The 10,128-nt window shown below is 53.9% G+C and overlaps 1 protein-coding gene across 1 annotated transcript; it reads left to right on the top strand.

Annotated features, from left to right (window-relative positions):
• The first annotated feature begins 182 nt into the window (after nt 1–182).
• SLC25A44 (solute carrier family 25 member 44) lies at nt 183–10,080 on the top strand. Its single transcript, XM_064401440.1, has 5 exons — nt 183–330; nt 4,381–4,491; nt 4,796–5,509; nt 7,389–7,516; nt 7,920–10,080. The coding sequence occupies exons 3-5, from the start codon at nt 4,888–4,890 to the stop codon at nt 8,109–8,111; spliced, it is 942 nt and encodes a 313-aa protein (XP_064257510.1). The 5' UTR covers nt 183–330; nt 4,381–4,491; nt 4,796–4,887; the 3' UTR covers nt 8,112–10,080.
• The last annotated feature ends 48 nt before the right edge of the window (nt 10,081–10,128 follow it).

Raw genomic sequence — 10,128 nt, 5'->3', positions numbered from 1 at the left:
AGCGAGGCACATCCCTCTCACGCCGGCCCACCACACCCTCCTGCGGGTGCCTCCGTGCTGTTTCCCCCTCCAGCAGGCGGGACCAGCCTGAGCGGTACTGGCCCTTTAAGAGCCGCAATTCGGCGCGGTCCCTTTAAGGCACCACCCCCCCCGCCGCCCTCTTTACTCCGGGCCGGAAGCGCGCGCGGGGGCACTTCCGGTGCGACCTCTGCCCGGTCCCAAGATGGCGGCGGCGCTCGGGCGCTGACGCCGCCGGTCACTTCCGGCCGGGGAGCGGCCATGGGGCGGCCGGGCCGGGGGCTGGCCGGGGCTGCCTCCCGCCGGCCTCAGGTGAGCGGCTGCCGGGGCCGGGACCGGGGCTGGGGCTGGGGAGAGGCCTGCCAGGCCTCACGGTGGCGGCCCGGCCCGGGACCCTCCGGCCCTTTCCCTGAAGGACCCCGGGGGAAAGGCCCGGAGCCCCCTCGGCGAGAGACCCCCGGGGATTGAAGGAGCTGAGGGGTCCAGGGACCCTCCCCGGGTGCACGGGAAACAGCCGGAGCCCCCCGGGGCTGCCGTGGGGACGGTGGGGACACGCCGCCACCGCAGCCGTCCCGACACCGCATCCCTGCGAGTGGCCCGGCGGTGACCTTGAGCGCATCCCCGAGCGAGCTGTGCCGCTGCTCGCTGCCCCGGAGCTGCTGCGGCCGGAGGGGAGGGTTCACCCCCGGCGGGAGCGGGGGGCTCCTGCCCGCGGTGCTGGGAGGGCAGCGCTGCCGTCGGTCACAGGGTGCAGCTGGCCCGGGGGCTGCGGGCTGGGCTTAGAGCAGGACTGGCCCCCTGTAGGGCTTGGATCGCCTCCTGCCGCGGGGTGAGTGCGGGGAGAGGGTTTGGCTGGGTCAGCTGGGTGAGGTGAGCTGGATGTGGTGCCTCAGCTCAGTGAGGTGGACGTGGTGAGCTGGACGAGGTGAGCTGGCTGTGGTGCCTCAGCTCATCTGGGTGAGCTGGATGTGGTGCTTTAGCTCAGCTCAGTGAGCTGGATGTGTTGCCTTAGCTGGGTGAGCTGGATGTGGTGAGCTGGACATGGTAGCTCAGCTCAGTGAGCTGGAGGTGTTGTCTTAGCTCAGCTGGGTGAGCTGGATGAGGTGAGCTGGATGTGGTAGCTCAGCTCAGTGAGCTGGACGTGGTGAGCTGGTTATGGTGCCTCAGCTCAGCTTGGTGAGCTTGACATGGTGAGGTGGATGAGATGAGCTGGACATGGTGCCTCAGCTGAGCATGGTGAGCTGGTTGTGGTGCCTCAGCTCATCTGGGTGAGCTGGATGTGGTGCCTTAACTCAGCTCAGTGAGCTGGATGTGGTGAGCTGGACATGGTGCCCAGCTCAGCTGGATGAGGTGAGCTGGATGTGTTGCCTCAGCTCAGCAGAGTGAGCTGGATGTGTTGCCTCTGCTCAGGTGGGTGAGCTGGATGTGTTGCCTCAGCTCTGCTGGATGAGGTGAGCTGGATGTGGTGCCCAGCCCAGCTGGGTGAGCTGGATGAGGTGAGCTGGATGTGGTGCCTCAGCTCAGCATGGTGAGCTGGATGTGTTGCCTCAGCCCAGCATGGTGAGCTGGATGAGGTGAGCTGGATGTGGTGCCCAGCCCAGCTGGGTGAGCTGGATGAGGTGAGCTGGATGTGGTGCCTCAGCTCTGCTGGATGAGGTGAGCTGGATGTGGTGCCCAGCTCAGCATGGTGAGCTGGATGAGGTGAGCTGGATGTGGTGCCCAGCTCAGCTGGGTGAGCTGGATGAGGTGAGCTGGATGAGGTGAGCTGGATGTGGTGCCCAGCTCAGCATGGTGAGCTGGATGAGGTGAGCTGGATGTGTTGCCTCAGCCCAGCTGGGTGAGCTGCCTGTGCTGCTGATAGCACCAAGGTCAAGGTTCCATTCCCAAAAGGTTCCCTCCGGAGCCGGCCCCTGCTGGGCCCTGTCCAGCTCAGCCTGTTCTGTGTTTCTGTGCTCTTGGAGGTGCCAGGCGGCCTCGGGCTGACTGCAGATGGTTCCCAGGCTGGTGCTGAGGCATTAGCATGCTGGGCAGGGCACGTCCCTGCCCGGGGCACACAAAGGCCCTGCCTGTGTTTGCCAGGGAATCATCTCTAGCTGCAGCAAGGAGCAGTTTGGGGAGCAGACTGACAGCGTGGCAGTAAAGACCATGAACTTGGGGCTTTATTCTGAGTTATCTGTGTAGGACACTGAGGCTGTGCCCAGATGAGAGAGCAGGAGCAGGGACACCCTGCTTGGTAGCCCCTGCTTGGATTTCCAGGCAGAAGTTCAAGAAATGCTGGTTTGTGCACGGTGGGAAGGAACCACTGAGGGGTGGTTTTGGCACGGAAGCTGCTCCAGAGTTTAAGGATGTGTGAGCTGTGGTGTGCTTGTACCTTGTTTTGGAGGGCAGGTCAGTTCTTAGGAGATGTAGCCACTACTTCTCTCTCAGTCTCCCTAAAATTACCTGAAAGATCATCAAAGAGTTGCTTAATGAGTGTGATGGGATCCCTGAGCAAGGCCGTGGTCTAAATTTCTGGAAGATTAAATGCTCTGAGCAAAACTCTTTATGTTGGCAGAGTGAGAATTGCAGCCGTGCTGGTCATCCCTGGAGCTGCCAGGATCCATCCCTTCCTTCTTCCACCCAGGAGGGACTTTGGGTGCCTCAGAGCCATGGGGTTAAAGTGACTTTGTCTAATTCAGATCCCTAATGAGAGGAGTTATTGGTGAGAGTGCAGAAAAGTACAGCTGTTTCCTCAAGGAGTTGTGGCTTAAATTCTAAACCCAAAGCACTAGAGCACGTAAACCTAAATGAAGATCAAGTATTTATTATTATTATTATTATTATTATTATTATTATTATTATTATTATTATTATTATTATTATTTTGTTTTCCATATTGCAGTAATGAGAATGTTTTTTGCAGGCAGCCCTTCCTTTTCCTTTGTGGGGAGCTCAATTCCATGGTGGTGGCAGAGGAATTTAGAGTATGGACTAAACCCTCAGGCTTCACCAGGGAATCATATTGGCTAGACTCTATTTTAATTTTTTTTAATGAAAAATTAAGCTAGTGGGACTCTCAACAATAACCAAGTCATGTTTTCATTTCAGATAACTTCTGTGCAGGAAGCTTTCTGTGTCACATCATGTCAGCATTAGCAAACCCACTAAGGCTGTAACTGTAACTAAAGCAATCCAGGCTGTGGTGTTTGTTGTGCCTTAACTGCCAGGGCAATTGGCTGGCAGGGTGAAGTGTAGCTCTCTTTACAATGGTAAAAAGGTGATTTTTGGGTGTTTTTAACTCCCCTGTCCACCCACAGGAGCTGTGGTAGCCTGTAATGCTGTTTGCTCCTGTTCAGCAGATATTTTGTTGCCCAGTGGGCAGTGAAATGGTCACTTAATGTGACACCCACCCCTCATCTGCCTTAATTTCATCACTGCAATTTCTTCTCTGTGCAGGAGGTAAACAACTTCCAGTTGCTTTGTTACTATTTCTAACAGAATATCTCTGGCCTGTGTGAGTTCTCCATGAATTCTGGAGTGTTGAGACATTTCCCTAAGGATCCCAGGCTGGTTTGGGTTGGAAGGACCTTAAAGGGCATCTCATCCCTCCCCCTGCCATGGGCAGGGACACCTTCCACTGCCCCAGGCTGCTCCAAGCCCTGTCCAGCCTGGCCTTGGGCACTGCCAGGGATGGGGCAGCCACAGCTGCTCTGTGCCAGGGCCTGCCCACCCTCCCAGGAAGTTCAGCCACTCAAACACCCCAGGTTTGGTTTTTTTTGATGTGAAAGTAAGTCCTTACCAGCAGTGAACTGCTCCATGTTTTGGGTGATTCTCTGAGCTGTGCTTCTCCTGCTGCCTGGCCCTGTGTGTCAGTTCCCTTAGCCCAAGCTTGGTTAATCATGCAGGGTGTTAATTTACTAATTACAGCAGCTGACAGCACCAGGAGCCTGGTTGTGGGGAAGCAGTTGGTGCCTGCTGGGACTGGGTGATGAGCTGCAGCAATTGGGGCTGGGGGAGGCTGAACCAGCCCCTCCCTCCTCATCCTCCCCATTCCTGCTGCTCCTGCACAGCCAGCAGTGGAAGGGGGGTTGTCAGACCTGATGGAGTGTTGGAAGGGAGGGTGAACTTTGCTCATGTAGCTGACAAGCAGCTCAGCAGAGAGATCCTGTGCTGTGATTTAACCCTTTCTTTTCAGGACCTTGGTCAGCAGTGTGGGGACTCTTACATGGCTGACTTGCCTTGTTTTCCCATTGTTGTTCTTTTTACCTTCTCATCACCCTCCAGCTTTAGGAAGATAAGAGTGGAAGTGCCCAAAGAAATGGGTCTAATTCCTGCAGAGAATCTAGGAACTCAAAAGGACTTGTCACTTTCTTCTTTGTACAGGTCCTGGAACTGAAAAGTGACGTCCTGACACCTGGGAGCATGACAGACCTGGAATGACTGGGGAGAAGCTGCTTTCCTTGGCCATCCCTGACTTTGTGTGTCCATTAAAAGGTGTGTGTGTGCTGCTGGAGTGCTGCTCATCTGCTTCTGAAAGCAGGGCAGCTTTGCTTTTCCACAGAGCAGTCTGGGCTGTGGTGAGAGCTGCTGCTGGAGCTCAGAAAACAGCCACAGTGACATCCCAAGGTGTCACCAGCAGGCACATGGTAGGGCCCTGCCTCTGGAGCTTACAATCCCTCTGCTTGATGCTGTGCAAGGGCTTGCTGTGTGCTCAAGGAGAGCCAGCCAGGGTTGAGGTGATGTGGGTGGTTGTAGGGAGTGGGGCTTTGTCCTCTACCCGAGGTTTCTCTCATTTCAGGTACCAGCACTTGCAGTCTGCTTGGTCAAGCCTGGAAGGCCGGGCCTGGATCTGCTGTGGACCTTTGAGGGAGATCTGGACCCCAAGGAGCCATGGAGGACAAACGCAACATCCCCATCATCGAGTGGGAGCACCTGGACAAAAGGAAATTCTACGTGTTTGGGATTTGCATGACTATGATGATCCGCGTGAGCGTTTACCCCTTCACGCTCATCCGCACGCGGCTGCAGGTTCAGAAGGGCAAGAGCCTCTACAACGGGACCTTCGACGCCTTCGTGAAAATCCTGCGGACGGAAGGGGCCGCTGGGCTCTACCGTGGCTTCCTGGTGAACACCTTCACCCTGATCTCAGGACAGTGCTACGTCACCACCTACGAGCTCACGCGCAAGTACGTGTCGCGCTACAACAACAACAACGCTGTCAAGTCCCTGGTGGCCGGTGGCTCAGCCTCCCTGGTGGCCCAGAGCATCACGGTGCCCATCGATGTGGTCTCCCAGCACCTCATGATGCAGAGGAAAGGGGAAAGCATGGGCAGGTTCAAGGTGCAGAGCCAAGATGGCAAACGTCTGCTGGTCTTTGGCCAAACCAAGGACATCATTGTGCAGATTTTCAAGGCTGACGGTTTGAGAGGATTCTACCGGGGTTACGTGGCCTCGCTGCTCACTTATATTCCCAACAGTGCGGTCTGGTGGCCCTTCTACCACTTCTATGCTGGTAAGTGAAAGGAGGATTGAAATGTGTCCTGTTCCAGGAGAGCCAGGAGCCCCTCGGATGGACTCTTGACACTGTGGATTCAGAGTGGTTTGCTTTCTCTCTGGGGGTGGGAGCAGAATCTGTCCTGAGCTGAGGAGCTGCATCTGGGTGTGTGGGAATTCTGTATATGTTGGGTGGAAGTTTAACAGAGCAGCAGTGTTTCAATGCAGAACAAGGGGTCCAAGTGCTCCAGGGCTTCAAACTGGATGGCTCCAGGCAAGTGGGGCTTTGTGCATCTGCTTTAACTTTCTCTTCCACTAATCCCAAATAGTGCCTTCTCCACAGGAGTGAGGAAGGCAGAGTTTTGGAGCCACCAGGTAAGTGTAGTTCATCTTTCAGTTCATGTGAACTCAGGAATCTCATAGGGACTTTTAGAGCCAAAAATCTCATGGCAAAACCAAACAACAGGCAGAGACAAGGGCCAAATCTTGGATTTCTGTCATGTGTTGCTTCAGTTTTGTCAACTTTAAAGTTGGCACTGAGTCTTGTGATGGAAAACTGCACTCAGTAGAAAGTTCTTTCTCCCTAGCTCAGTTCTGGTACTCCTTTGGGTGTTTCCAAAGGTTAAAGGTATTGGCCAGCTAAGGTTTATTTCCACCTCTGATGATCCTTTAGATTTCTGCCATGCAGCTTTGCACATGGTTTTTAGGAGTCTGGTTACCCAATTTCTGCCAAAAGATGGTGGCAATGAGCAGTTTGGGTTTTGCTGTACTGGGCCTAAAGTATTGGAGGTCACCTCTTCTACAAAATCCAGATGTCTCAAAGGGTCCTGTGTGCTTTCCTCTGGTAGCTAGAGGAAGCATTGGTTCTGCATCCAGGCTGCATTGAAATGCCAGTGGCAGCTTGGCATGTTGGTCTGTGCTTTGTGGGAGTGCTCCCATCAGTCTCCACGTCAGCAGTTTATAAGAGCAAAACCCAGAGCAAAACTGTAAGATTTTCATGCCAAAAGGGCTCAAAGGAGGGCATGTGAGAAAAGGCAGTTGATATGGAGAGACCAGAGCTCTCAGCTTCCAGGTGTTTGCTCTGTCATTGTCTCCTCAGTGGAAATTGAGATGCTGGGAAACATGAGCCCCAGCTGTCAATGAATCTGCTCTGGCTGCATTTCCCAGTGCTCTGTCCCTGGAGCAGCAGCCAGGGTCACTGAACCCTCCTGGGGTTCAAAGGACACTGCTGGCCCTGATTCCAGTCAGTGTTCAAGGTCTCAAACAGAGCTGCTTCCGTCCCTCCTGCCAGCCAGGCTTCCTCATAGTCCAAAAAATGGGGCCTTTGAACACTCTTCTGTCCAACTTCAACCAATGAAAGCGTGGGAGATTCAGATCCTGTTGGCCAGGCAGCAGGAGCAGAGTGAGGAGATCTGGGATGAGCTTTTCATGGTGCTTTTCTCCTGAGGGATCCACAGTGGGATACCAGGGTATCTCCTGGACAGTGTGCCAGTGGCGACAGCTTTCTGTACAAATCTCTGCAGACACCTCCCAACAGAGCCTTGTCCTAAGGCTTCCTCCACCTTCTAAAGAGGATGGGTATTTTCCTGCCCTGTTTTGGGGACGTGGAAGCTGATTCTGTCCAGTTTGCCCCACAGGTCTGGGAGCCAGAGGGGAAGCTGTGGGACAAAGCATGGGGAGTGTCCTGGAGCCAGCTCTGTGATGAGTCCTGCTCCCTGTGCTGTGCCAGCTTTCTGGTTGGTGTAGGAGCACCACTTGGAGATTCTGTGGGAGGAGCTGGCAGGCTGCAAATCAGGGATTCTGCCCACTGGAAATCAGCTGGAGTTAGGGGGTGCAGCTAAGGAAATGATAAGCAGCCACTGAAGGTCTGAAACTTTTCCTCTCTCTCCTGTTCCCAGAACAGCTTTCGAGTTTGACTCCTAAAGACTGTCCCCACCTCCTCCTGCAAGCAATATCAGGGCCCCTTGCAGCTGCCACAGCTTCCACCCTCACCAACCCCATGGATGTGGTGAGGGCTCGGGTCCAGGTAAGAGCTCAGCACGCTTGGCACAGGGCAGGGTGGGGTTCAGCCTGGCCTCTCTCATCTCTGTGGTTTCAGGTGAGCTGCTTCCCTGCTCTCCCTGGGCCTTTCATCCTGGGGAGCAGCTGCTTAATTGGCCCTCAGCATTAGCAAGAGGAGCCCAGGCTGCCTGTTCTGCTGGCAGTGCCAGCCTGGCCTGCTCAGACAGGCTTTCCCTTCACAAAGGGAGAGGTGCTGCTCCCTGCTGCCTCCTTAGGACTTTGTGCTTTTTCTGCTCCCCTCCTCAGGGAGTTCTGGAGACCAGAGCAAGGCTGATCTGTTGTCTCCAGAGCATTCAGCTGCAGCAGAGCCCCAGAGCAGCTCAGCACGGAGTCTGGCAGCTCTGTCAATGTTTGTTCTGGCATTGCAGGTGGAAGGCAAGAGCTCCATCATTCTCACCTTCAAGCAGCTCATTGCAGAGGAAGGCCCCTGGGGGCTGACTAAAGGCCTCTCTGCCCGCATCATCTCGGCCACTCCTTCCACCATTGTCATCGTGGTGGGCTATGAAACCCTGAAGAAGCTGAGCCTGCGCCCAGAGCTGGTGGACTCGAGGCACTGGTAGAGGCAGCTGGGGGAGGAGAACCTTCCTGTGAACTCTCTGAGGCTGGACTGTTGCAGGGGAGAGCCTGGGATGCCACGCAGCTGCTGTGCCTTTGTCTCTGGCTGGTTTCACAGCACAAGGCAGATGCAAAAGCAGCTGCACTCCACCTCTTTAGATCTGAGTGTCATGCAATGGTCTGCTGCTGGTTTCGCTTCAACTGTGACCTTTGGCAGTGCTCTTTGCCTGGAACACCCTGTTCCAGGTGTGTGAATGCATCCTGGCAAGTTATTAATTCCTTTTTTCTTTTTTTTTAATTAAAGACTTACTGGCTTAAACAAAAAGCCAGTTTATTCTCTTTAAATTATTTTCATCTTTGCCAAACTTCCAAGGAGTCTCACAGCCTGCAGCAAGACCCTCTGCTGGGATGTCTCTAGTGGCAATTGTGCTGTGAGAAACTGGAAGCAGAAAATAGACAAGTGACTTTCTCCAATTACCTGCTTTTATTTCTAGAAGATGTGAGACAAGAGTAACCTGGAACCACTTCAGACCTGATTTCCTGAGTTTTGAATAGATCTACATACTTGTTTTGTACATTCTTGGAAAATGTTCCCTGTCTCTCATCCTCCAAACAGCTGGCTGATAGCAAGTCAGGAGCTGAGCTGGCTGTTTGGAATTAGCTGATGGCGGTTTTGACACCTAACCTGTGGTTTTAATCTGTTGTAATTTAATTTTTTTTTATTTTAGGGAAGCTTATTCTGATTTCTGGGGAGCTGAATGGTTGTCCTGTGGCCTCGTTCAATGTGTCAATCCTGCATGTTCAGAGTGGCTGTGGCCACTTCCCACCTTAGTTAGTTGAAGCCCAGAAATGCAGTTTGGAAGTGTTTGATCGTGGTGCTGCCAGCAGCTGGATGAGAACTGAATGGGCTTTGAGCTACAATTAGATGGGACGTGGGGAAGGAGAAACCTTGTGCTGGCTTTTGATCCAGTTCAAACCTGACAGGCGTGTTTCTATTGAATGAGAAGTGATGGCTCACTTCACGAGTTTAAATTCTGCTCTTCCAGTTTGGGAAGGGCAAGGATGATGTTTTGCACAATTGCTGGATCAGAAGCCTGAGCTACGGTCTGTGTATTTTACCAGGTGAAAACTTCAGGGGAATGAAACCAGAGGCTGCTTTTCGGGGAGGGGAGGGAGGGGGTTGTTTTGACTGCACTCTGCTGCTCTTGGTGGTTGAGATTTGCCTTTCATGCTGCCAGCCCACACGTGGTGCTCGTCCTGGAGGGTTCAGGGTGCACCTGCACAAAACAGAGCACACCACCTCCATCCCCCTTCTGCCCTAACCAGGAATTTGGTTGAGGTGTTGATCCTGCTGACCTGTGGTTGTCACTGGGCTCCACTTGGCTGTCTCTTCCTGTGGGGACTCACCAAGTGTGGCTCTGCCCTTCGTGCCAGTGTTGTCCCTGCCCAGCAGGCACTGGACATGCCACCACGCCTGCTGGAGATGGAGAGTGCTGAAGCTGCTGCTGCTGAGGTGGGAGAGGTTTCTCTGCTAAGGGCAGGGCTTGACTCTAAGGTGCAGTGCTGTGATGGGGCTGTGGGTGAGTTATCTGAGCCTCTTCATCCCAGTTTTGTTTCTTGCAGTGCTCAGAAAGGCACTGGATGCTGGAACCACTGGTGGAGTTGTTGGAGCAGCACCTTCTGCACCTGCTCCAGTCACCTGTTTGTTGTTTAAAAGTCGACACCAGTCTGCTCTTGCTCTAATAATAGATTCTGCTCTGAAAAGCAGAACAACAGCACCCCAAATCACAAGGCAGCAGGATGCTAACAGTAATTTAGCAGGAACAATAACGATCAACCTCTGCCAGGTGCAGCAGGGCCAGTCCCAGTGTGCAGAGCAGAGGGGCGGCAGCACCAGTGTGGGGAGACACTGTCAAACTTCATGTTCCTCTCGTAACCAGCAACTTGACAACTAATAAACTTGAGAGACCTTCAGTTTGGTGCCTGCATTTAAAAGCACACGACTCTCCACGCCAGGGGAGG

This window comes from Passer domesticus, chromosome 32 (genome assembly GCF_036417665.1).
Source record: "Passer domesticus isolate bPasDom1 chromosome 32, bPasDom1.hap1, whole genome shotgun sequence".
NCBI lineage: Eukaryota > Metazoa > Chordata > Aves > Passeriformes > Passeridae > Passer > Passer domesticus.
The sequence above is the reverse complement of the archived record's forward strand: the minus strand, read 5'-3'. Positions and strand labels throughout refer to the sequence as shown.